The following is a 27,788-nucleotide window of genomic DNA, read 5'->3' on the forward strand; positions in this document are numbered from 1 at the left end:
TACAAATAGATTCCCACTCCTTCCACATGTAAGTCGTGTACACCCTTAGTGATGAGCTCAAGTTGGACCTATCAGTTTTTGCATCTTATCATTTTATTCTTAAAGACAATTTTTTTATGTTACTAGTCCCTTGTGTCCTTTTTAGTTTGACACTTTTACTCACAAAAGAAAAAGGAATTCATAGAAAGTGTGAACTCAAGGTAGCTTTAGAATTAGGGGTGGCATCGAGCCGAGCCAAACCCAAACCTGTTTATGTTCGAGTCGAGCTTGATTTAAATATTTCGAACTCGAGCTCGAGCCAAGCTCAGCCTCGAGCCTAAAATTGTTATCGAGCTCGAGCTCAATAATTTTAACCAAGTTCGAGCCGAGCTCGAGCTTTAATATTCATTTAAAAATTTTCATAAAATACATGTCTCGAGTTCGAGCTCCAACATACATTTAAATTTTTTCAAAAAATACATGTCAAATAAATTTTATAATTATGCATACATTTTACATAAATTATTACAGCATGCTATGAAGATTGCCTCATGCTAAAAGTATTACAGCATCAACTATCAAATACTTATTCAAAAAATTTCTATACAGTTTTCTTGCCCGAGCAAAAATCTGAAAATTTTCTAGCATTACAATGCTAGGTTGAAGATGACAGAAACATCCTTCACTAGAGCATTCCAAGTAGAACTATCAATTCTATCCAATTATTCAATTTTCTTCACTAGAGCAAAAATCTGAAAATCTTTTGAGGGAACAAATCAAGATTACTAAACAAACAACAAACAGTCTTTGATTTTTCATGAAAATGGCAAAGAAGACGCACTTATTTACATTTCTAAACTCGTACAAACAGCTCTCTGAGCTTCCATCACGAAATCTGTTTAACCTTATTTTAACCTTAGGCAAACCTGATAAACACAATTAGCAGGAGATATCAGGCACAACATACTGACACACTAAGTCTTCCCCGAACTTTTCTTGCTCTTTCCCATCAATGGAGTCAGCCCCGGTCGCTGGAAAAAGCCAAAGCAAGAAGGAAGCCTCTCAACTAAGACAACATCCTTGACACAACCAGACTAAAGATAAGATTTCAAAGTGATCTAAACTCTAATTGGTGAGAACCCTAATCTCCGAATCAACGAGGATGGACGGCACAATAGGTTTGAATCATAGTTAGAGCCAAAAGGCTCATCGCTGCTATTAGCGAAATGACAGTCCATGGGCTCCCAAAGTAGTCTCTCTGCAGCTTCCTCCACTGTCTGTACCAGTGTACTTTGAAACTGTTGTTGAAATAGTCATGGATTTCCTTGCGTATCGTCGGAAGGAAGTTATTTTCGGAGCCAATAAACACTGTACTCCTGCTAAAACCATTGAAGATCATGGTTACCATTTCTCTGCTACCAAGTTTGTGGTCGATGATCCCGCTCTTCTGCAGTAGCTCAACATCGTCTGTTGTGTCGATGATGTTGTCCATTAAAATCCCATAGCAGGTGAAGTATGTTTCGTCGAAGCGGCAAAGCTGCTCCCAAGCTATGAGGTTCCTCAGGAGTGCTTTGGTGCTTTCTGTTATATGTAATGCTGAGATCTCCAGGATACCTCTATGGAAGATGGCCTCTGAGAATCCCGTTCCCTCCTTGACCCTTTTCCTGAGCTTTATTCCAGCTTCCTGGAGCCTTGTTGCTGTTGGGATGGTTCTGAGGAAAAAGCTTGGATTGGAGATTGGAAGTTGAGACCAACGACTAAAAGATCCCATCTTCTTAAAGTGAGAAAAGCGGCGACGAATCCGGTGCCGGGACTCTTTACTATGATTTGAATGATTCGGTGAAGAAGACGGGATAAGATGGTGGTGAACCATATGAAGCAGATGGTGATAGAAATCGGGGTGCTTGGAAGGTGTATCACTGTTCAGTTCCACATACTGCTTAAAGTAGGAGAGGCATAGATGTTCAAAGCGCTGTTTATGATAGTAGTCGCCTCCAACAGCCATTTGGAAAACTTTAAAAAGGATGAAGAAGGGAATCTGGTTCTCAACCAGGAGCAAGTCGACCCATACAGCATGAGCTCCTAAGTGATCAGGTAGCTCGTCCTTCTCACTCTCCTTTAGCCTGTCAGAAAACGTTAGGAAAAGATGAACAATGTAGCAGCAGTTGATCAGAAGACAAATCAAGCGCTTGGCGTCCAACTCTTCTGCTTCTTTCAACGCATAGCAGTCTCTAATTGCTTGCTTCTGTTCTTTCATCATTTCCATGTAATCGTCCAAAATTTTGCTTGTATTGCGCTCGAGGATTGAATTGAGATAAAAAAAGTAGTAGTCATGCCTCAGATCATCGAATATATGTTTTGCAATATCAGGATAATATGCTGAAACGGGAACATATGAGGGCATAAAAAGATCTCCTTCTTCCCCGCGCATGACATCGGGCACTCGGAAGATGGTGCCTGTTTCTATACTGTCATCAGAAGCGGCTTTTAGCTCATCAAGGTCCTCTTTCACAACGCTCAGTAACTTCTCTTCGTCTTTGCCTTCAATTTCTTCAATGAATTTCCTGATCGGACTTGATGCTTCTTTGGCTATCTTTTCGGAGCTTCTCTCCGTGTCTGCAATCTTTATCGTAAGTGCTCCTCCTCCTTTCAGCTTGTCTGGGCTCACTAGTTCCGCCATTCTCACCCGGAATCGATGCTGCTATGCTATCTCAACGATTAAAACAGCTAGCAAGCTCTTGCAAGCAGGAAACTAGAGCCTCGCTTTTATACTACAGAGATGCTAGCTAACAAAATGGAGGGCGAATGAATATTCAGTACTGTTGAGTTGATACGTGGTAATCGATTCTATTCCTTTCATAAAAAAAAATTCTGAGCGTTAAACGAAATGAAGACTCAGATCATTTAGTTATTCAAGAACTTTTCTATCCTTATCCACCAGAAGGGTGGATGATTATTCGGTGAATGACTGAGACCGACGACCGAAGACCTTTAATGAACCATTGGTGATTTAAGACAAGCTCTCCAGGCTATGGTGTCTCCATCTGTCTGTTCCAGGATTTGATGTGAAAACTGGACATCGTCTCTTCCCCTTGGATTCGTTCATCGTGTTACACGATTCTGCTAAAAGACAGACTCCACTAGCTAAAGAGATTGAAAGCTGTGGCCATTTACCAATTTTTTTTCTCTCGGAGATCAACCCACATATCTCAAAAACAAGCAGCGACTGCTTCCGAAAGGTTTTTTATGCAGCACAGAGTCCTTATCCCCAAAAGAACTCCAATAATGGTGAATTACCTGTTACTTTTCTTTGACGATCCATTTAATGCAACAACGCTTTCTGTCATCTCAATGATTTTACTGTTTGTCGAGAAATACCATCGATCTATCATTTTTAATCGGGTTACACCTATTGTTAGAGCAGGATTCATTCGCTCAACAACAACAGCTTCTGCTTTTTCCCACTTTTATCTTTTCAAAAGAAACATTTTCTTTCCTTCGTTGTTCGCCATTATAGATGCACACCAAGGAGGTCCGATCCTTAAAGAGGCCCGTCAAGGAAAACTACACCAGTAGTGTTTAGGGTTTAGGTTCCAATAAAATGTCTAAATAGTTGGCAGGAGTTGGAGGTTTCTGCAATCAAGCACCTGTGTTTAGAGCTAAAGTTTTCATGAAACGAACATCTAATTCAGTTCCAACACCAGAAAATATATATCAAGAAGCATTAACTCAAAACGGTGCAATCAATCAACTAAATAATGTTACAAAATTGTGTTTGAGGGCCTAAAATACAAATGCTTGCTCTTCATCTCCACCTAGCAAGCCGCGATCAGGATTGCTTCGTAGTTCACTAACAGCTGTGTCACTGATGCCGAGTAGATATTGCAATCGGTCATGTTTCTCAACAGGGGGATTGCTATTCATGTAGACAGCGAAAAGACTGACAAGTTCTTCGGGTACTTGCCACGACAATGGGGTAGATGGCACAGCCTTGTCGCAAGCCAACAAATCATTTAAACTTGAAACCTGCAAACAAATCATAAATCCCTGTAATCAATATCTGAAGATAAAAAGGAAGTATCTCACTCTTGCAACAGCAAATATAGCCTGTACAGTTGCAAAAACTAGTTCATAATCAATAATCAAGGGTGCTAATTCCAATAAACAATACTAACAGAATCTAATGCAATGAAACAAAAGTACAGTGTGGGCATCACCAATTTCAACGTTTTGAGTACTCACCACATCTGCTGGTTTTCTTTGCCGAAGCAGAGCCACAGCTTGCACTAATGATTCTGATAGCCTACCCTTTGCTATCTCATGAACAACCCCCTTGGCCTTCTCAGCATTTATGCTCAAATCAGCCGGAATCTTCTCGTAAACCTCCTCCTCATCAAAATCCCCAGTGCCAAGTGAAAACATCTCTTTGACAGTTTTCTTAAATAGATTTTCACGTGAACTTTCCATTATCATGCTATCTAAGTCCACCCCACGTTCTTTCAGATCTCGAATCTGCTCTAAGCTAATCTGACCTCTACTTACAGCTGTCTCAATTGCAGCTGCCATCTTGGTCGTGGTTATTCTCTTAATGACCTGTTGTGCTGCTTCAGCTGGGAGGCCAACCTGCTTTTGAACCTCATTGAGCTGATCAACCTTTGCTTTAGTTATCTTCCCATCAGCCAAAATCACCTCAGCTTGCTTTTCAAAGGCCTGCTCGGCCAAGTTCCTATGAACTGCCAAAATCTCCTTCCCTGACAAACCTAGAATTCCACCGAGCTGGTTGAGAAATAAATACTCTGAATTGTCCTTTTTTGTTGTGATCTGTGCCCCAAATGGGACCACAGTAACCTCCCCCTGGATGCAGTAGAGCAAGTAATCCTTGTAAAGGTCAGTCCTCTCTCTCTCTGGCAGATCATCCTTGAGGGTTATCTCAGTCTGACTTGGCTTTCCAAGTTTGGCTTCAAGCTCCTTGCTAGGTCTTGTTTTTCTTAGTGTCTGTAAGGATTCCCACTCATATACTTCTTCTTCTTCTTCTACTTCTTCTTCTTCTTCTTCCTTTATTCTTTCAGGCTTGTTCTCAACAGACTCTGTTTCAGTGGACTCTCCTTTGATGTCAGCTAGCAGTTCAGTGACGACCAATGTATTAAATGCTATCATCTTTTTGAGTTCCTTCGCTCTCTCAGTTCGGCTGCCAGCTGTCCGAGACCGTTGGATGTAATTAACGAACATCTTTCGGACCTGAGAATAGATAAATAGATCAGTTCTGATGTACCAAAAGTCTAATCAAGCAGTCTCAGCATGAAAGAGAAAGAGAGTCCCAAGTAAACAAGGAACCAAAATTAGCTAAATCTGTCACCTCATCCAATTTAAAATAACATGAGTAAATCAGGACATTCTTTTTCCAATCTACAGGTGACAGAGTAGATTTTGTTCAAACAGTTTAGCTAATTTTGAGTAATGCTAACATTCTCTCAGTTTACGCTAATATTAAATGGTAAATAAAAAGGAATAGTCTATACACCATTCACCAATGATGACCCAATCACAGAGGGAGAGAGAGCGAGAGAGTAAATTCAAGTCAAATCTAAAGCTTTCTAGTCCACATATTTGTTGGAAGTATAAAATGCTAAGTAAAAATCATGGATACATGTTACACAAATTATGCCAAATTTCATGATATATTTTTATTTGCACGTTATTCATGAGTAATTGTTGAAATCACATCACTTTGATCTATGGCTTCATTTAAAAGCATCAACAACAGACAGGTTAGCACAGGTGACATGCGGCAGTCCTATTTATGAGAGGCACACTGGGAAATAATTCTGTCACCTTAACCTGTTTGCACACTTGATCTACAAAGCTTTAGAATTTGAGGTTTCACATTTTTTTATACATGAAATTTGAGGTTTCACATGAAACAGGTAAATGAATTGAATAACTCCTAAACGATGTAAAGGTAGTTTGGTCCTTTCCCTCATAGGCATTCATAGGAAATTAGGTCATCTTGTTCTCTGTGTTGAGTTATGCTAGTGGTTAAATTTTCATGTACATAAGATACATAGTTAGGGAGATATACGAAGAATAAGCATTATTGAGTGTATAGGGGCAATTTTGTAATTGTCCTAGACCTATTATTTTAAGAGAGTTGAAGGTTCTGCACGAGCCTCCTTTTGGCTCTTCTCCCATCCTCTCACTTCTCTCTCTCTTCCTCTCAATTTTCCCCTCTTTCACCACAAAATTCTTACATTTTACATGGTATCAGAGCAGTAGATCACTGCTGGGAACATCTTACTGCAGTTTTTCATCAGATTTGAAGGGGACAACTTTCCTAGAGGAGGAGTTCTACAAGTTCTTCGGTTATAGGTTCGTAAAAGTTCAAGTTTTTTTCTCTTTTTCTCTGCCATAACCTTAGGTTTACTGGTTTCTATTGATCATTGAGGGACTCTCTATGATTTGATTGCCCTAATTGGGTTTGTATTGGAATTTCTTGGAATGTGCATCACCCATCCCAATTACTATGCCTATGTCATCACAAAATTGCTGATGTCAACCCTAATTGAGAAGTAATTTGTATGATTCTCATTGAATTTGATTCATTCTGCTGGATTTTGATCTGTTGAAGTGTGCACATCCTAATTTTTTGCCCTAACCCTAATTTTGCAAGTGGGGCCCACTTTGGTGATAAATTTGGAAATTTCTGGAAATTGGAAATTTCATACTTCTATATCACTAATATAGCTGATACAAGATAAGTTTACACTGTGTCTAGTGAGAATTTTGGATTTGATGAAAAAGATACAATTATGATTACAACTGAAAATTTGATAGGGCCTAATTATCTTAATTGGGCTAAATCTATCAGAATATATCTGAAGGGCAAAACGAAGTTGAAATTCATTAAAGATGATCCTTCGGTTCCTCCAGATGATGATTGGGAGGCAAAGGACAGCCAGGTTATGACCTGGATTATTAACATATCGACTCTACAATGAGAAATCAAGTGATGAATTGTGAGATGGCAAAGGCTATGTGGCTGTCCCTAGAGTCTTTATATGCTCAAGAGAGTAATCTCTCTAAAGTTTATAAGTTGTATACCAATTCCTTTGGGTTAAAAAGGGGAAATAGAATTGTTACAGAGTACTACGGTGCATTCCTTGGTATATGGCAGGAGATAATGTATATCACCCATTTACTACGGATGAAAATGAGTTGAAAAATAACAAAATCAATTGCTAGTTGCAAAATTTCTTGATGGATTAGGCGTTGAATTTGATGTTATTAAAGCCCAGAGTATTAGTCTCAGATGAGACACCTACTCTCTCTACCACTTTTAATCGTATTATGAGGGCTGGGAAGACTGTTGTACTAGGAGCAAGTAAAAGGGGTAAGATAATGGAAGCTACTACTCTTAATATTTCAAACACTACATCAGCCCCCATAGACTCCTCTAGAGGTAAAGGTAGAGGTTAAGGTGGAGAGGGCTCAGGTCGAGGTAGAGGATGCGGTGATGGTAAGTCAAAAAGAAAATGTGTTCATTGTGGAAGAAATAATCATTATTTTGACAGATGCTAGGTTAAATTTGGGAAACCGGCGTGGGCTAATTTCACCACTTCTGATAATAGAAGTGGGAGTTTGGAGTCCTCTACATCTGTTACACCGAGTGTTCCAAATGAGATGCAGTAGTAGATTACACAGGGGATGGCTCAGATCACTATTACCTTGCGCTCTGCAATTGTAGTTGATGCTTCCGTCCCAATTCTTAGTTCTACCAGTATTAACTTAGCTATGTCAACTTATCATTTTCACTCATCGCCATCCTGGGTTCTTGCTTTAGAGGATTCTAGGCATATGTCAAGTATGTTGTAACTGTTTTCTGATTTGAGGAGCCTTTGTATATAAAACATGTTAATCTAGTTGATGGTTCTACTTTTCCTGTTCAAGAAGTAGGCACAGTAACTCCAGCCTCTTTTTTCTCTCCTCAGTCAACGCTCCTTGTCCCCAAGCTTCCTTTAAATTTGTTGTATGTTAGTCAATTAGCTAAGTCTATGAATTGCTCTCTCACATTTTATCCTACTCATTGCATTTTCCAGGATCTCATGATGAGGAAGACGATTGGTTCCGCTCGTGAGAGAGATGGCCTATATTATTTGGAGAACCACCGACCAAATAATATCCAGGCATTACACAATGCAAATCCTCCTTTACAATGGCACTTGCGATAAGGCATCCATCTGTAGCGAAACTGATTCAAGTCTTCCTAGAGTTTCCTTCAAATCTTTCTTTTCAGTGAGTTGTGTCAACTAGGCAAGCATCACAAAAGTTTTTTTCCAATCTCATCTCACAAATCTAGACATCTATATGAGATTGTACACTTGGACATCTAGGATTCTTGTCCTATGACTAGTCAATTTGGTCGTAGGTACTTTACTTCTTTTATAGATGATTTTAGTAGGTGCTCTTGGATTTACCTTCTTAAGGAAAAATCCAAGGCCTTTGATGTATTCTCACTTTTCTTCAATGAAATAAAAAATTAATATGCTACCTCACTCCATGTTTTACGTACTGATAATGGTCTCGAATTCATGAGATATAAATTTCAGATTTTTGTCAAAATCATAGAATTATTCATCAAGCATCATGCATCTTTACCCCTCAACATAATGGAGTAGTTGAACATAAGAATCGTCATTTACTGGATGTTGCTAGGACAATGATGATACATATGAATGTACCCAAGTCCTACTAAAGTGATGTTGTCCTTACAACTTGTTTCTTGATCAATAGAATGCTTTCTTTTGTCTTAGGAATATGCAAAATTCCTATGCAGGTCCTCTTATTGTCAACTCCATTATTTCCTCTCTCCCCGAGTGTTTGGATTTGTCTGTTTTGGACCATCTAGGGACAAGTTGTCACCTAGAGCAATTAAATGTATATTTCTGGGGTACTCTCGCACACAGAAGGGATACAAATGTTTTTGCCCATCCATTAGAAAAACATTTGTGTTTGCATATGTTACATTCTTCGAAGATGCGTTGGTTTTGTCCTCTGCATCGTTACTCGTAGATCCTATCATATCACCTAGTCCTATACCTGTTATCCCTATACAAGTTGATGAACCTATTGGACCTTCACAAGCTGTCACTGTTGAGAAACATTTGCAAGTATATAAGCACAAGAAAGAAGTTTTGTCTCAAACTCCAGATTCATCTCTCACACCGGACCTTGACTCTGAATCGTCTAAGGATCCTAGAGGTAGGGACTCACACCTTCCTATTGCACTCAGGAAAGGTATGCGATATCTTCTGTCTCACTTTGTATCCTTTGATTCCTTATCTGACACCTATAAAAAGTTTGTTTTGTCCATCTCTACTTGCACTATTCCTTCTTCAATGCAGGACGCTCTTTTATCTCGTCATTGGAAGCAAGCTATGGATGTTAAAATGGAGGCATTAATAGATTGGGGCACTTGAAAATTGTGTGATTTACCGTCAGGAGCAAAAGTTGATGGCTGCAGATGGGTTTATACTGTTAAATATAATGCAAACGGTTCTATTGAGCGGTATAAAGCTAGGTTGGTTGCCAAATGGTATACTCAAACATTTGGCAATGATGTGTTTGAAAATTTTCACATGTTGTTCAGTTATTGTCTATTCATATTTTGATCTCAGTTGTAGTGAATCAAAGGTGGGCCCCTATGTCAATTGGACATAAAAAATGCCTTCTTGTATGGTGATCTAGAAGAAGAGGTGTATATGGAGCAACCTCCAGGGTATGTTGCTCAAGGGGAGACACATAAAGCCTGTAAACTCAAGAAGGTGATTTATGGGCTAAAGCAAACTCTGCGTTTGGGAGCGACATTTCTGGTATAGAGGATACTAAGTCTCGTTTGTCTGCACATTTTCAAACCAAGGACATTGGGTCCGTTGAAATACTTTATGGGCATTGAAGTGGCAAAAAGCAAAGGAGTTGTGATGACAAAATGCAAATTTATAATTGATATGCTTCAGAAGTATGGTCTTTTGGGAGCAAAACCAGCTGATACTCTAATGGAAGTGGGAGATGATCTCGACGATGATCAAAGTACCGAATTAAATGACAGAACAGAGTGTTGGAGATTAGTGGGAAAGTTAATTTATGCGACAGTTACTAGACCTACTATCTATTTTGCAGTAAGTGTAGTGAGCCAGTTTATAGATCATCCTTGCAAAATAAACCTAGAAACTGCACAGAACTTTGAGGTATCTGAAAAGAGCACCAAGAAAAGGTCTTTTCTTTATGCCCAATAACCATATGAAGATAACAATTTTCTCTGATACAGCTTATGTTGGGTCCAAACTGGATAGGAAGTCAACCTTTGGGTATTGTGTCTTCTTAATAAGCAACTTGGTTAGTTGGAAAAGTTAAAAGCAAAATGTTGTGGCCCGATCTAGTGCAAAAGTTGAATTACAGGGCAATGGCTCATAGAATGAGTTGATGTAAGTCAGATCAGTCTCACAAGAACTGGGTTTCAACCAAGGTGAACCAATGAGTATGTTTTGTGATAATCAACCTGCTATCTTTATTGCAAGCAATCCAATTTTCCATGAGAGGACTAAACACAAAAGTGAACTGCCACTTTATTTGAGATGTTGTGATGAAGAAGGAGGTAGTTACTCTATTTGTCCAATCTGGAGATCAGTTGGAAGATGTCTTCACCAAGGCCCTTAGCAAGTGAGAATTTCTATCATTTTGCAACAACCAAGGACTCCTGGATATATACGTTCCAACTTGAGCTGGAGTGTTAGAAAATATGTCCAGGGGTATTTTGGTCATTTTACCACCTCCGTAGTTTTACTTCTATATGTGATCTTTTTTTCTGTGTTGTTATGTTAGTGGTTAAATTTTCATATACATAGGATACATAGTTAGGGAGATATGCAAATAATAAGTTTTATTGAGTGTATAGGGGCAATTTTGTAATTGTCCTAAACCTATTATTTAAGAGAGCTGGGGGTCGTGCATGGACGCCAATGAGCCTCTTTTTGGCTCTTCTCCCATCATCTCTCTTCCTCACTCTTCCTCTAAATTTTCTCCTCTTCCACCACCAAAATTCTTACTTTTTACACTACTAATTTTGTACTTCAGCACGAAACAAGAAAATAGCCATCCTAATATTTTAAAGTCAAATGCAAGACTGAAAAGAGAAATAAATTCGAAAACACCTAATATCCTCTCATTTTAGAACTCAAATATCCATGCAACAGTGAAAAAAAAGGAGACCGTTCAAAAAAAAGAAAAAATAAATAAAAGAGATCATTATTTAACAAAATCTAATATCATAATTTTTATCAGCTTGTATCACATAATAAACGATATGGATGTAATGAATAACAATTTCAATATTTATCTGAATATAAAAAACTTGGGGGTTTGTAAATAAAAATCCAACTTCTTTGACTTTAAAGGTAGTTTTACCTGAAATAAATCTCTCAAAGAAAGCACAGCCCCATAAATATATACATACATACATATATATATATATATACATATATATATATATATATATATATATATACTGAACAGTTTCCTAAAATACTAAATAATTTAGGTACGAACTAATATTTGCTTCCCGGTTAACAGCATCAAATATCTCCATCATCTCAAGAATCTTTTGCAGCTGATGCAAACAAAATCTCTAGTTGACAATGTAATATACTAAAAGCAGAACTTCAGTTGAGGAGCCCACCACTATCGACTGCTGTATCTGCCTATATGCCACATTCTTTTGGTACCATCTCTCTTGGTGCCTTTACAAGGACCCAAATCAAATTAAGGTACTTTTAGCTACTCAGTAGGTGAAAAGGAATAATGAAGCAGATCCAGGTTTCATAAAGCCCCACCATTGAGGACTGAAGTGTCTTCCCGCTCGTTTTATTCTTTTGGCAGCAACCTTCTTGTTGCTCTTTACAAAGGCCCAAATTAAGTTAAGCGTACCTATTAGTTATTTATTATGTGAAAGGAGTATTGAATCTGATCCAGGCTTCATTATCCACCAGTAGGTGAGTCCACAGAGAGAGAGAGAGAGAGAGAGAGAGAGAGAGTCATACCGCTTTGCTGGCAATCTCCATTGCAGCATCCCTTGTGATGCGCAATCCCTGTGAAGCTTTCCTTACAGAAGCTCTGACCTCAGAATCATATCCATCCACTCCAGCAGCAATTGCCTCTTTCACAACCTGTAGGAGAATTACAAATTAGCACAGGAAGAGTAACACTGGACAGTTACTTTGAGAAAGTTTAATCTGCTCAACAGGAGAGATTCGAAATGCATGAACTATGCTACCTATGCACATAAACAGCTTGTCTGAAAATTTTCAGATTTTATAGAGAATACATGACTAACCTTTTCAAACAGATGACCACAAATGTCTGCATGTGCTGCATCAATTGTGTTCTGAGGAATACAGAGCATGACCCGTATACGCTGCAAGGCAGCAACATCATCTTCACTCAACTCTCCATCAGCCACAGCCTGCAGCAGCTTTTGACGGTAGATATCTAAAAAAGAAAAATGTAAGCCCCAAGCTGGAAAAAAAAAAGCTACTCTCTATCACATGGTTCCTATTAGAAAATGTGATTAGGGGTATTTTGGTAATTCTACCCTTGTGCTATCTATCCCAGTGGTCAGACAGCAGCACAGGTAGTTAGTCTATAAGTTTGTCTTAATTTCTGTTTATTTCATGACTTTATATTCAGTGTACCATGGACGCATTTACAAAGGGGCAATTCTGTCATTTAGTCCATTTTTCTAATATAAAGTCTGTTAGGGGTCCCCTAACAAGAGCAACCTCTCTCACGCTGCTCTCTCCGGTTCTTCTCTCTCCTTTGTTTATCTCATTTCTCTTTTATTTCAATTTCATACTTGTACATGGTATCAAAGCAATAGCGTTTTGGCTTGGGAGTTCTTCTAATAATTTTTTCTTCTCCTCACGTTTTCTGCAGGAGGATTCTTCGTAGTTCTTCTGCCAATTGGATAAAGGTCATCCCTCTTTAGCTATGATCCTATTACCCACAAGACATGTTTCAGTTGATGTGAGTTGTCGTTGGTTGTACACAATCAAAGTATAACGTCAATGACAGTATTGAACAAAACTCAGTTAGTTGCAAAAGGGTACACTAAAACATTCGGAGTAGATGTGCTTGAAAATTTTTCTCCAATCACCGCCTTACTTCTATTCAAATTTTGATCTCCGGGGCAATAAACAAAGGATGGCCATTATTTCAACTCCATATCAAAAATACATTTCTTTATGGTAATTTAAAAAAATGAACATATGTGGAACAACCTCTTGGGTATGTTGCTCAGGGGAAAATAGGAAAGTTATGACAGTTGAAGAAGGTTATTTATGGCCTAGAGCAGAGTGTCAAAGTGTAGTTTGAAATTTTACCAAAGTGATTATTATTTGGATTTTCTAGGAGTCGTGATCATTCTATGTGTTGAATTTCTAGAAAAGAGCAATAATTCATTAACTTGATTATAATTGAGTACAATGAGGCACTATTTATAATAGAGGAAACAAATAAAATCAGATTACAATTAAACTACTTAAGTTCAATTACACGCAAAGTTTAATTCTTAAAATTGAGTCCTAGAATAATTAAACAACTGAACATAAATAGAAGATTAAAATAACTAAAACACTTATAACTAAGACTCCTGTGAGGCTTCCTCACATGAGACTCCTGTAAGATTCCACCACATTAATTATTACTCTATGAGACTTATTTGTGTGAGAATCATATAACATTCTTCCATACCTGCTCTTCAATACTCTCCCACAAACTAGAGTTTAAAACTTCAACTTGTAAGGAAAAAGATTCTCTGTCTTCAATCTTTGGCTGAAAGAATTCTTCATAGATGCAAAATTTTCATCTTTTATTCTCTCCCTAACTTGATTATGTTAGTCGCATAAAATAAAATACTCCTTTCATTGTACTTCTTCTTCTACTTCTCCCCTCAAGTTGGGTATAAAAAGAACATAGAGACCCAGCTTGGACAAAACAAATATGGAAGAGGAAAATCATTCCTAACCATACGACAAAACTCCATACACCAGTCAAAACAGTTATAGTCTAAAAAACACTCCGCTCAATTTCAAAGACAGGAAAAAACCTAATTTTAGGCATAAAAAAACTACTCACAATTTAAGGGTAGCTCAGACAAAAACCACATTTTTGGTGAAGAATAAAAAACCTGACTCACACTAGATGTTGGACATATTCCTATTCGTTGTAGATAGTGGGTCTAGGCATTGCTCTGAAGTGATATAAAAAATGATAAATTATATAAATAGTAGAGGATAATCGCACATCATAATTCAAGTGAAAGGGGGCGATAATGCAACACTACTTCAAACCAAGTTTCTAAAGAAAATAATAAGAACTTACTTATCAAATCAATAATGAGTGAGACCTTCTTTCTAAAAAAAAAAAATAGGGGAGACTAACTATAGAACTGTACAAATAACAAGTTGGACCAAGTATGACCTCAAAGAAGTTTTTGAGTGAGCATAATATTTGGGGATGGCGATGCAAAAGATGATATGCAACCGATGCAGACAAGCAAGCCAACACTAGAAAGGTCTACCCGCAAAGATCTTTCTTTAGAGATATAATTCTCCATATAAAACTCATTCTTGATACCATAAAATGCTTTGAAAAACAAAACATTTTGTTATCTCTCAAACCTTCTTGTTGCCTGACATTTCATAATTTCAATGTCGATTCCTCTTTGTGGAAAACTTAGATTGACAAAATTCATTTTGAGTTGCAAATAGACTCAAAATGTTTTTCATCAATAAATAATTTGCAGTATGAAAACAATATTATGGAGGTAAGAACATCAAAGGAATAACAAATATTGGGATTAGAAAACATCAATGAAGAAGAAAAAGAATAACACAGACTAAACTAATAGAGATGACAGATAAGATAAGAATCACATCATCTCTATTGGTTGACCAAGTCAACTCACGGAATCTACTCTGATCCCATGTTGAATTTCTAAAAAAGAGAAACAATTCATTGACTTGATTATAACTGAGTACAATGAACCACTATTTATAATAGAAGAAATAAGCAGAATCAAATTACAATTAAACTACCAATGTCCTAGTTACACCCAAAGTCTAACACTTAAAGATAAGTTCTAGAATAATAAAACAACTAAACATAAATGGACGACTAAAATAACTAAAACACTTTTAACCATGAGACTCCTGTAAGATTCCACCATATTAATTATTGCTCTATGAGACTTATTTTTGTAAGAGTTATGTAAGACTCTTCCATACTTTTTTTTTTTTGAGAAAAAGTGTGAATGTATTACTGAGAGAAAATATGCATACCTTACTATACAGAACCTTCCTCCACAACAAAATGTTGGAGAAAAATACCTAGTTTAGCCTGACTATCTGCTAAGTGATTAGCGGATCTAGGAATACAATTCCAAATACAGGGTAATTGATAAATTAAATTACATATATCCTCAAAAAGATCTCAGTGCCGCCAAGGAGGTTTGCATGTCTTCTTACACCAATTGATGACAACTTTTGAATCGCCTTCAACATATAGAGGGCCTACCATCCACTGATGAAACAGATTTAGGCCATTAAACAAACCAGAAAGCTCGATTGTTGTTGAATCTGATTCAACAATTGGCCCGAAAAAAAGAGAGGAGAAGGTTCCCTTTATCGTCATGGATAACCCCTCCATATCCAACAAGCCCAGGACAACCCAACATGCTCCATCGAAATTCAGTTTGAAATGTCCTACCAGGTGAAGAGACCAAGTTTCCATAATCGGAGGGCGGGGGTGGTGAGACATTTTCGAAACAAGATGCCAATTTCCTCGTAAGTTTACTCCTTTGAGATTTTAAAATTCTTTTCTCATAAGATTCCAGGATGTAACTTGCCAATCAATTTTGTTGTTTAGAATATTTTCGGGAAGAGATTTTCTATTAAACCTCTTGTTATTCCGTTCTTTCCATAGGGCCCAAATGATGTGGCCAACGCAACAGGAGATTAATAACTTTTTGAGCTTTGGGAGGTGGCCTTAGTGACCATATGAATAGTAGATGTGAGATTTTGGGAGGAACAGTATTGCAGACCAATTTTGCTGATGAGTTTGGTCCAAACAGAGTGAGCATAATTACAGTGCAATAATATAAGGTCCACGGTTTCAGTAGAGATCCAGCAAAACGAGCAAAGGGGATCTAGAACATGCGTTCCCCGACGCGTTAGCCAATCAGAAGTCAGGATTTTGTTTTGGCACGCTGTCCAGATAAAAAATTTTGCTCTAGGAGGCACGAGTAGGGACCACGCAATAGCAAGATGGGTGACAGGATTGAGTAGAGGGGGGAGAGAGAAGAGAGTTATAGGCAGTTGAAGTAGAAAACACACCTTTGGGACATGGAGTGCATATCAAGGTGTCTGGAGAATTTCTGATACGAACCCAAGATAATCTCGTGACGAGTTCTGCGGCTTCTAGGGTTTCCACATCCGTCAACGCTCTTCGGAGGTTTAAATTCCACTCACAAGAATTCTGCCCGACTGCTGAAATATTCGCCTCCTAGTTTCTGGCAAGAGAAAAAATTTGACCATAGCTAGAATTTAAACTAACTGGGCCTACCCACCAATCTGTCCAAAATTTTGTCCGACTACCAAATCCAATGTAACACTTGACAGCGTTTTTGAAAACAAGTAACAAAAGTGCTATATTTTTCCAAACAGGAGATAATTTGTTATACCTTCCTCCTTCTGTCCACCATCCAGAGAACTTGTCTGCTTTTGCAGCCACTATATTCCGCCAAATTAGTGACTGGTACATATTAAATTTTCAGATCCACTTCATGCGCAGAACAGAGTTTGTTGTTGCAGTGTCACGAATCCCAAAACCACCCTCAACAAGAGGTTTACAAACATCAACCCATTTCACTAGGCAATATTTTCTTTCACCATTTTGCCCACCCCACAAAAATCTTCTTTTTAAAAACTCAATTCTATTTCTAACAGAGGCAGGGCAATGGTACAAAGACAGAAAATAAGACGGTATACCATGTAAACAAGACTTAATAAGAGTAACTTTACTAGCTTTGGACAAGAAGTTTCCTCTCCAGGAGGCAAGTCTACCTTCAAGATGCTCAATGACTGGGTGCCAAGCAGATTTTGAAGGTAAGACAGGGGAAAGAGGAAGTCCCAAATACGTGCCCAGAGGGGAGGCAACTTTACAACCCAAATAATTAGCCATGGAATTTAGAACCGAATGATCACAAAATAGATGATTTAGCCCAGCTTACCTTTTGTCCAGAAGACAGCTCAAAAAGGTTGAGCAGGGCTTTCAAGTGGGAGATCTGACTTAAGGTACCTTCTCCCAAAAAAATAATATCATCAACATACTGCAATAATGGAATATCTCGGCTTGGGTCATTAGAGATAGGATAAAGCCCACCCGTTCTTTTGGCAAATCGGACCATAAAAAAAAGATGTTCCCCAATGAGAGTGAAGAGAAAAGGGGACAGTGGATCACCTTGTCTGATTCCTCTTGTAGCTTTGAAATAACCGCAGGGCTTCCCATTTACTAGGACAGAATACGATGCATTAGAGATACAACTTCTCATCCAAAATTTCCACTGAGTACCAAAACCCATTCTATCTAGAAGATAATCAATTAGCTTCCTGTTTGCTCGTTCAAAGGTCTTTTCAAAATCAATTTTTAGGACGAATCTGGGCCGATTTGATTTTTTGAAGGTGTCTAGGAGTTCATGGGCAGCCATGGCGGAGTCTAAGATAATCCGATCCTGGATAACGGCACTTTGGCAAGGGCTTATGATTTTGGAGAGGTGGATTAGAAGACGTTTAGCAAGCAGACGGGCAATGATTTTATAGTAACTAGTAGTGAGACTGATTGGTCTAAAGTCTTGTGGAAGGTTGGCAGGGAATTTTTTTGGGATCAGAGCAATAAAGGAAGCACCTACAGCCTTATGGGTGATGCCGACTTGGTGGAAATTCTGGACAAACGCATAAACATCTGATTTGATAGTATCCCAATATTTGTGGTAAAACTCACCATTAAAACCATCCGGCCTAGGAGCTTTATCTTTCGGAAGCCCCATGGTTGCCGAATCTATTTCTTCTGTGCTGAAAGGCTTTTCCAAGTCAATTGCCTCTAACGAAGAGATTTTCGGATAGTCGAGTTGGGGCAGCTTTGGCCGATTATAATGTTCTTCAAAATACAACTCTGAGAAAAACTTCACAAAAATATTAGAGATAGAGGGGTTATCCGTAATCACTTGGTCTCCGTGACAGAGGGAAGTGATACGGTTAACCCTCCTTCTGGCCGAGGCAATAGCATGGAAAAACTTCGTATTTCCATCCTCCTCGGCCATCTAGTGAAATCTTGCACGTTGTTTCCAGTGGACAGTTTCACATCGAAGCAGATTTGAAAGTTATGAATTTATTTGACTTCTAAGAAGTAAATCAGAGGGAGAAATAGACCTTTGCTCTTCGAGTAGATCGAGCTCCAAGATGCGACGTCGAACCGAATCCTTTCGAGAAGCAGCAGCAACACGATGAGAAAAAGACCACAAACGAATTTTCGACTTCAAAGCTTTCAATTTAAGGGCAAGCTCCCAGCCAGGGTTAGGGTGATGCTCCAATTCATGCCACCAGACCAGAATGGACGAGTTGAAAACCTCCAGAAGGGTCTAAGAATTTTCGAAACGGAAGGGAGAGCGCCCCCAGGTAGGGGGAAGGGGGTTAATTTGAATAGGCCAATGATCAGAACCGACTTTGTTGAGGACTTGGCCAGCTGTGTTTGGGAAAAGATTGAGCCATTCATTGTAAGCAAAAAAAGGGTCCAACTTGGAGAGGATTGGAGAGGATTGACCATTTGACCAAGTGTATTTTTTCCCGGACAGAGAAATTTCTGAAAGTTCAAGACTGCCAATGAGATCAGAGAAAGCTCTCATAGAAGTAGTTCTGGCCGCAGGGGGGGCTTTTTTCAGAGCAGAGAAGAATGAAATTAAAATCACCTGCTAGAAGCCAAGGCAGATCCCAGAGATGGACTAGTTGAAATAATTCCTCCCAGAAAGAGGCACAATCAATAGGCCTAGTCGGACCATACACACCAGCTAGAGCCCACGAAGTGCCCAAAAAGCAATCGTGGAAGCGAATGCCAATGGAGTATTGTCCCAACCGGCAAAGATTAGCGTCTACTACTTTGGGGTCCCAGATGACAAGAATGCCACCCGAGTGCCCAATAGCATCGAGTGTTGCCCACGAAGGGTCCAACCCATACCATAAATCGCGAGCAATAGAGTAATCAAAATTTTGCATCTTCGTTTCAACAAGAATTACAAATTTTGGCTTACACTCCAAAAGGGCTGCTTTGATGATGGCACGCTTGGATTGTGAGCCGATTCCTTAGACATTCCATGACATGATGACAGATTCCCAGGTGGAATCTGGTTTGGATGAGTTGTCGAAGTGACAGGCATCAGTCCGGGTGAAGGGGTTTTGAATGGGAGATTTACTTTTCTGGGTAGCCGTAGTTTTTGGGTTGTACTTGCAGATTTCCCATCCTGATTTGTGACATGTGGCAGCTGTCGAAAAAGATTTTGTAGCAGGTTTTGGAAAAGTGAAGGATTTTTCTGGCTTATATTCGATGGTTGGGATTAAGGGGGTGGTGTTGTGTGGGGCTCGAGGAAGGTATGGGGACTGACGGATGTTTGGACACGAAACCGTCAGCTGGACATTTCTATCAGGTGTGGGTTTCGAGGTTTTTAAAGCCCGGGCAGAAAAGGTAGTTGATGCGAAGGGAGTTTTCTGGGAGGCTCGAGAGAAGGTAGGGCTTCAATACTATGTTGTTGCTACAAAAACCATCAGGTTTTGTAGTTTTACTTGTATATGTAGATGTCATTGTATTACCTAAGAGTGTAAATTTGTGGAGATCCAGGAGGTCAAAGATTATCTAGCAAGACACTTTTAGAGAAAGGATTTGGGGCAGTTGAAATGTATTCTTGGAATTGAAGTAGCCTGAAGACGGAAAGGGATTGTCCTTTCTCAAATGATGTATTTGTTGGACATGTTAAAGGAGTATGGATTTATTGGTGCTCGTCATGTAGAGACACCCAACAAAGTTAATCATGGTCTTTACAATGATGGGAGCCTAAACTTAAGGATGCAACACAATATAGACGTCTAGTTGGGAAGTTACTTTATATTTTGGATACAAGGCCAGACATTTCCTTTGCGGCAGGAGTTGTTTTTTAGTTCATGGAATCCCCAAGCAAAATACACTTAGAGGTTGTCCATAGTCTTTTGAAGTATCTAAAAAGAGTTCTCGGAAAAGGGTTGTGGTGTACTTTTCATGACAAAGTTGATGTTATGGGTTTTTCTTATGTTGATTATGTCGGATCAAAATCAGATAGAAGGTCTACAACTAGATATTGCTATTATGTGGGAGGTAATTTAGTTAAAAGAGTAAGAAACAGAATGTCTCAGCCAGATCAAATGACGAAAGCGAGTATAGAGCCATGACACACACAATAAGTGAACTCTTGTCGGTACAAACAGTTCTAGATGAAAATGGGATTCAAGTTAATGAATCTATGGTCATGAAATATGATAATCATGAGGTAATATTTATTGCTAACAATCCAATAATCCGATGAGAGGACAAACATATTGAAGTTGATTGTCTTTTTATCCAAGATGTAGTCACGCAAAGAAAGATAGTTACACCTAATGTAAAATCTTCCAAGCAACTGGGAGACATGTTTACTAAACCCTTGGAAAATGTGAGAATATGATACTTTGTAACAAACTGGGACTCTTAGATATTTATGCTCTAGCTTGAAGGGGTGTTAGAAAATGTGATTAGGGGTATTTTGGTAATTCTAACCTTGTGCTATCTGCCCCCACCCAGTGGTCAGACAGTAGTTTACGAAGTTAGTCTACAAGTCTGTCTTAATTTGGTCAGACACCAGTTCAGGAAGTTAGTCTATAAGTCTGTTCCATTTTCTGTTCATTTTGTGACTTTATAATCAGTGTATTATGGGCACATGTACTAAGGAGCATTTCTGTCATTTAGTCCCTTTTTTACTTCAGTAATATATAGCCTGTTAGGGGTCAAGTTCAACCACTAACGAGAGCAGCCTCTCTCATGCTACTTTCTCCTCTTCATGCCTCTGTCCTTTCTTTATCTCTTTTCTCTTTTATTTCAGTCTCATACTTTTAAAGTTCCATTTCTGCAACCAGTGTTGTAAACAAAATGACAGGATTAAAAACAATAGAAGCAATTTTTTCGAGGCCTAAACATACCTTCATGAATTTCACTAGCCTTCTGAGGATCAAAATGCAGCTCATCACAGAGTTTTTGAAGAAAGGCTGCTTTACTAGGTGCAGCTCCCAGATCACCACTGGAGACAGACTGTGAGAGCCGTTTCCTGTAAGCCTTTGCAGTAACATCTTGCACAATGCCTTCTGCTTCCCGATTGCCCAACCCAAATATGTTCTTTAGATGGTTCAAGGCCTCCAACTAGATAAGTGTCAAGAAGAGAAAAAGTTATAGACCATATCATGGCCAGATTTTCGAAAACAATTAGGACCAGAATCCACATAATTACAGCAGCAAAAAGATATATAATTTAATTTTCTAAATGAATACATAGTTTAATTAAATCTGAGATTGTATAAACTCCACTTGAGAGTAATGTTTTCAACACCTTGCTTTCCTCCATACGGCCACTAGATAAACACTCGGTGACATATGCTCTGTAGAGCAGCTTCAAGTCATCTTTTTTTCTGTCATTATCATATTCACCACCTACAATCATATGAGACAATCAGATAGTAAACATGCAAAAACCATGTAGAATTTCTTCATTTTTCTGTTAAAAGATGATTTCATTGAAGGGCAAAGGCAGAATAGATGTAGAATAATATTTTCAGGAACTCTTACCAATTAAACAGACAGGGCCAACGCCTGGTGCAAAGGAATTGATATCAGGACTGCTGCTTAGCAAGATTAGTGATTTATTAAATTTGAGAATCTTATCAAGCTCTTCAACAACTTGTGATGTTCCCCTGCTGAAACAAACACCAGATTTTTGTTAGCCAGAAGAGCCAAATGAAACTATTAATACAAGAAAACAAACCTAAATACAGAAGATTGCAAGAAATGTAAAAGTGAAAAAGAGCCAAGCTCATGGAAAGCTTTTGCAATTTGGAAGGTGCATTAAAGTTGCCTTAGTCACCACTCCTACTGGTTACTAGAGGCAAGAATTTAATATTTAAACTAAAACTTGCAATCAATTTTGTTAATAAGGGTTGGCCTTGGCTAGTCATTTTGGGATAGGCTTTGAACCCAACTTAACAACCTTTAATAAAGTGTAAAAAACATTAAGAAGGAAAAATAAGCCATGTCCAAGTAAATCCTCAGGAGATGAAAAAATGACACTCCAATCATGAGGAGCATTTCTTGCAACATTGTTCTTATAGAGTCTGACTCCAGCAAAAGCAACAAATCAGCACCCATGCAAGGCACTGAACACCTCTCTGTGGACAAACCAGCAGACAACACGAGTACATTGGCAAATGGCAGATCCTTCAAGTTTAACTCACCCACAAATCAGCAACTACAAATTTTCAATTTTAGACCATAAGGGAGGAAGCACCTAGATCTACTCAGGGAAAAACATGTCTACACCCCACAGATTAAGCTGCAACAGTTCTGAACATTTTCGTTTGCTTTTTCACCAAAATCAGGAAACCTGAGTTTTTTCATTTTATTATGGTGAAATTTGACTAAAGAAGGGACACAAGGAATACAGGGAGCGGTAGGCAAGTATAGCCAGCAACCTAATACAAAATACATCAAGAAATAGGCAAGTTATGTCCCAACAGGATGTTGATGACCCACATCCTCTTTGACAAGGAAATCAGCAACCAAACTTGCTGATCAGACAGTGTGGTTCCCAGAAATTATGAGAAAATGAGCAAGATCTGCACCTGCTGCAATCTCCAAGGTGATTCTGTGGAACTCTCATCGGGCCAATAACCAATTTAAGTCACACTCAACAATCAAAGGTTTGCAAAGTGATTAATACATATCTTCAATCCCTTGAAGCAAACCCTGAACTTCTGCTTCCAATGAATCTTATAACCCAGTGACCCTAAAAAGCCAAGAAAGTACAACCATTACGGTCCCTGATAAGAAAACCACAGCTTATGTCCATCATATTCAGTGTTGTCACTTTGTCACCACATAATAATGATCCATAACCCATCAAAGTTTTTTTCTAAAAAAAGAGAGGGAAATGGGAAACGATTAAAAGAGATAAGGAGGAGAAAGGAGCCCCTCTATGGGACAACATCTATCAAGTTGCTTTCATGTCAACCTTTCTGCTAGTGGTAAAGTTCAACCAGAAAAAAAGAAAATTAAAAGACAGACCTACTCTAAAAGTACTTTTCAGGGACTATCAAGTGTGACACATTGTAAGTGCATAACCCTATAACACCCAGACTACTACAATGAGAAAAAGTATTAGGTCACTAAATGGAATAGCTAAGTATTTATTACTTCAGCTTCTAATTGACAGGAAATAGTGACCATACGCTATTCTTGTTCTTGACTTTAAGACTTCAAGGGCTGCTGAAATGTTTTCTTCAACCAGTTTTCTTGTCTGCTTGCTTATCATATCTGCAGCAACCTGTAAAGAGAAGGTGGCGCAAACAAAATGAATTAAGTTTTGAGGGTGAATGAACAAGTGACACTAACAGCAGCATTTAAAAAAAAGAATGATATTTTTGTAAGTGCATACTTCATCAGACAGCTGATACTGGCATTGAGCTTCCTTTAGCTCAATGAGTTGTTGCCCGTTCACATCTGTAAAGCAGTTAATAGATAGTAAGAAGGTCCTATATAGGCAAAAAAAGCTAAGTCATTTAACTGCACTCACCACCCAATCATGAGCCTGAAAAACTTATTGCCACAGGGAGCACAAAATATCCATCATAAATCACAAAACATGCATGTGCCAATAAACACATTGATGCATCATGCCCAATACAAAAACTTAGCATCATAGATTAAAAACAGCATATTCATCTCCACTTGTAGGGAATCATTCAGTTGCTAATTGTAAGGCTTCAAGAAAAAACACTGGGGAAGATTTTTAATGTATTTGAAGAAATGTTCAGATTTCTAGACCCACTTGTATTACTTGATGTCACACTCCTATAAGTACTAATGGACAGGTCGATTTATAGGCAGAAAAAGGTTTTATTAGACAACATCTTTTTTTTGGGCAATGCCTTGCCTATTAGACTCTGTTTTGCATTCTTTTCCTTTTTGTTTCTTTTCCTATGATGTTATCTCTCATCATGAGGGGCATCCTTAATGAAATCTCATTTCTCATTGTTCACAAAAAAAAATTAAAGTGCAAGAGATACCTTGGTCAATCAAACTCAGCTTCACAGCATACAGTTTCTGGGCATTATCCCGAACAGCAACCTCTACCTGGCAATGGGATTTTCATAAAAGGATACACCAGAATATGAGCAGTGCACCTACTGTTCGGTGGAAGATGTAAAGTAGATGCTACAAACCACAGGGCTACAGGCACTTTCTCAGGAAGAAGACATCAATCTTAATGACCAAAAAGTACCGAGTACCTGTGAATCGGTGACTTGGAAAAGACGCTTCCAAGGCAAAAGGAAAGTTGAGGCTTCTCCAAAAACAAGATTTGAAACATAAACCAGTTTCCAGAATGCCTACATTGGATTTTCACTAAGTCAAGGTCAAGCCAGCTCCTCTATTTCCCTTGTACCTTTTCAGAGTTTATTTAGTTGCAGAAAACCTACCCGTCGCAACTCTTTGTCACCATCTCTATCTCCAGTTTCCAGCTGTTGCCTATATATTTGCCTTGCAAGCTGAAACCAACAGGAAACAAAATTCAACATGGGTACCTTCACATGCAAAGAAGCATTTATTCATGCATACCTCCACATGCACAGAAGCCGCATCAGGATCATCAATGCCAAGGGCATTCTTGAACTTGACAATAGTATCCACTTCATGGCCTTTAAGGTTTTCATTTTCAGGTGGAAGAACAGAAGACACAAACCTGGTATAAGAAAAATAGCAAAGAGCATGTTAAAGCTGGGTCCAGGTCCATCCCAAAATAACTAGCAGAAACAGAGCAATTCATCAATGTGAGATTAGAGGAATATAATGTAGTTATGCTCCAAAAAATTTGAGTTATTCATTAGGATAGACCAATCACAAAGAATGCAAAAGCTCTCTGGATATGCAACTTCCACTTTAACCTCATTCTGATATCAGTTAGGGAATTCAATTCCCATTGGGCTTGAGGTTTCCCCTCCCCCTTCTTGTTGTATTCTTGTTCTTTTTTATTGAATATCCACCATTTCAAAAGAATAAAATAAAAACAACTGAAACAGAAAGAATAGCCAGACATGAAAATAATTCATGTTCAATATGCAGAGATGAATTTATAATTCCACCGATATGCCGTACTAGAAAACCTGAAGCTGGGCTCTCATTACTGAAACAAGGGCAAAAGTACTAGGATCACATATACCACATCATCCAGAGGAAACACCGCTTGCCAGAGGGACCAAGCAAGTTAGACATCATCACCATCTTTGCGAACAAAGTTTGAGTACCCAACTTCCAGTTTGGATATTAAATGGCATTCAAATCAGTTAAGAGAGCTTGCCAATGAAATTTAAGAAACAAAAATTATAACTCCAACAAAAAAATACAGTAGGCAAAGCAATAGAAATGTATGTAGCAAGATTAGATTTTTTCATAAAATGACAATTGTGAAGACATTTTGAGAAGTATATAATGTTTCTCTCACCGGCTGTACAAATCACACAGTTCAGCCCTGAAGGCTTCGTCCTGCTTGCTAACACCAAATCTGAAAAACAAAGGCAGCATTAGAAAAGGACTGAACAGCCTAAGAGAAGTAGCAATAATAAGATCTTCAATATCCATCATACATGCAGAAAACTGTTGCATTAACTAAACACCCAACAAGTTATGATTTCAACAATAGCCTTGATTCCTGCCTGCAAAAAAGAGGCAAAGAGCACAACTCACCTAATACACAAACAATGCCCTTTTCACACAAGTTAATTAAAGGGTGGACTACTTATAGGTGAAATATAGCTCCTCAATGAAACAAATCACCCATTTGCCTTCTACTCACCCACATTTCAATTACTCGAAATATACAACACTTGCATGTGGAACAACTTGTGTATAGTGATAACACAGTTCTGGGATGACACAGTTTCACGTGCATATAGTGATGACACAATACTGGGAGGTTTTCTGAAGTAACAAGATGCTGCACATACTCCCAAAGTAACTAGATGGTCTAAAGACAGCCTAAGAGAAAGTCATACTAGATTTGAAATCATAAAGTTTTTCATTGTAACAGAAACCATGTTTAGTTTTACTAATGTCAGTTAGAAATTTGTGCAAAGGCCCATTTATAGCATGAATTCAAGACTGCCCCCCAATCCACCACTAACCATAACTAGTAAATGACAACATCTAATTTCAGAAGCCTAAAAAGGACGATTGCAGTTTCTTCGAAATAACCAGGGACAGCCCCTGCAAATCAGCAACCAGTGACAAAATTGCAGAGTAAGGAATATCCACTCCAGCCGTTACCAGTCTCCATAAGATGTCAGTATGCTGCAGAAATCCACACAAGCAATACCACAAAGAACTGTAAGAGCCACTCCGAAGTATCCCCAGTATTTGACAATTTGAACAGTTCGCTTCCTTCCGCTCACCTAACTAAGCAGAACTCAAGCTGAACTCGCAATTAAGAAGTTCTGGAAGGTTCAGAAAATGAACGGAAAGGCAAAAACGGCATTGTGAACATTTAACAACCACAATGACGACGATTTCATGAACCTATAAACGTCCGACCCTCTTTACTCACCAAGACTATTGCAAGCAGAAGCTCAGATATAAATCAAGTTTAAAGAAATAAGTAACTCTCAAACACACAAAACTGAATTATTTGCAACTCAATGTTGTGTAATTGACAAGTTGCTCCATTAAAATTCCACTAACCTTTCTGCAATCCCTTCCACGTCCTCCTTCTTCAAGGCACCGGGATCATCACAACTCGCCACAAAATTATGCAAATGCAAGGCAGCGGCACCTGGAACGGAAGAATTCAATGCGTAGATAGCTGCCCCACCTGCAGCACCGAGAGCAACCGCACCACCCAATCCTTTCTCGCGGGACCCACCCAACTTAAACCCCAACGCATACCCAGCCGCAATGACTCCAGCAACCAAGACGACCGATGAAGCTACTCTAACGGAAGGAGACATGCCACTGACGAGGGCCTGCTGCCCGGAAAGCTCCTTCCTGCCCCCAAAGATGGACGAACTTACTGAATTGCCCGAGTCCGAGACCGAATTCAAGGACTCGCTGGCCAGGGCCGAGTTGCTTACAAGATACCGTCGACGTCCACATTTCCTGGTATGAAGAAAATTAGGACTCGGGGTAAAAATGAGTTTATGGTTTAGTGGGGTGAACTGAGAGGGAAAGAGACGATAAGAACGTGAAGAAGACGGAGGTAGGAGGTGCAGAGATAGATCCATCTTCTTTCTCTCCACTTAGAGAAAGAAGAAGAGCTGCTATAGCGGCTGAGGGTTTTTCGATAGCGGGGGAACACGATGAGGAAGGATGCTACAGAAATGGAAGAGAACTCGGCT

At 38.8% G+C, this 27,788-nt stretch overlaps 2 protein-coding genes across 2 annotated transcripts; both read right to left on the reverse strand.

Annotated features, from left to right (window-relative positions):
- Positions 1-1,132: 1,132 nt before the first annotated feature.
- Positions 1,133-2,659, reverse strand: LOC137943499 (UPF0481 protein At3g47200-like). The gene has a single exon (XM_068788995.1). It carries the CDS (start codon positions 2,657-2,659, stop codon positions 1,133-1,135), a length of 1,527 nt encoding a protein of 508 aa, XP_068645096.1.
- A 1,028-nt stretch (positions 2,660-3,687) lies between these two features.
- LOC137944157 (protein TIC110, chloroplastic) lies at positions 3,688-27,788 on the reverse strand. Its single transcript, XM_068789714.1, has 15 exons — positions 27,136-27,788; positions 25,904-25,963; positions 25,021-25,144; positions 24,882-24,950; positions 24,693-24,791; positions 24,471-24,537; positions 23,840-23,904; positions 23,634-23,728; positions 21,979-22,106; positions 21,743-21,843; positions 21,339-21,555; positions 12,362-12,516; positions 12,069-12,194; positions 4,222-5,217; positions 3,688-4,005 (listed from the first exon to the last, which is right to left on the reverse strand). Exons 1-15 carry the CDS (start codon positions 27,672-27,674, stop codon positions 3,763-3,765), a joined length of 3,084 nt encoding a protein of 1,027 aa, XP_068645815.1. The 5' UTR covers positions 27,675-27,788; the 3' UTR covers positions 3,688-3,762.

This window comes from Aristolochia californica, unplaced genomic scaffold (assembly GCF_029961685.1).
Source record: "Aristolochia californica isolate CCGP_79_NKW_82.1479 unplaced genomic scaffold, dmAriCali1.0.hap1 SCAF_11, whole genome shotgun sequence".
Taxonomy (NCBI): Eukaryota; Viridiplantae; Streptophyta; class Magnoliopsida; order Piperales; family Aristolochiaceae; genus Aristolochia; species Aristolochia californica.

Coding starts and splice junctions, on each gene's coding strand:
- LOC137943499 (XM_068788995.1), bottom strand. CDS start 2,659: ATGGCGGAACTAGTGAGCCCAGACAAGCTGAAAGGAGGAGGAGCACTT.
- LOC137944157 (XM_068789714.1), bottom strand. CDS start 27,674: ATGGATCTATCTCTGCACCTCCTACCTCCGTCTTCTTCACGTTCTTAT. Junction 25,964..27,135: donor GTGGAAGGGATTGCAGAAAG/GTTAGTGGAATT, acceptor TTTGTTTTTCAG/ATTTGGTGTTAGCAAGCAGG. Junction 25,145..25,903: donor CTGTGTGATTTGTACAGCCG/GTGAGAGAAACA, acceptor TTCTTATACCAG/GTTTGTGTCTTCTGTTCTTC.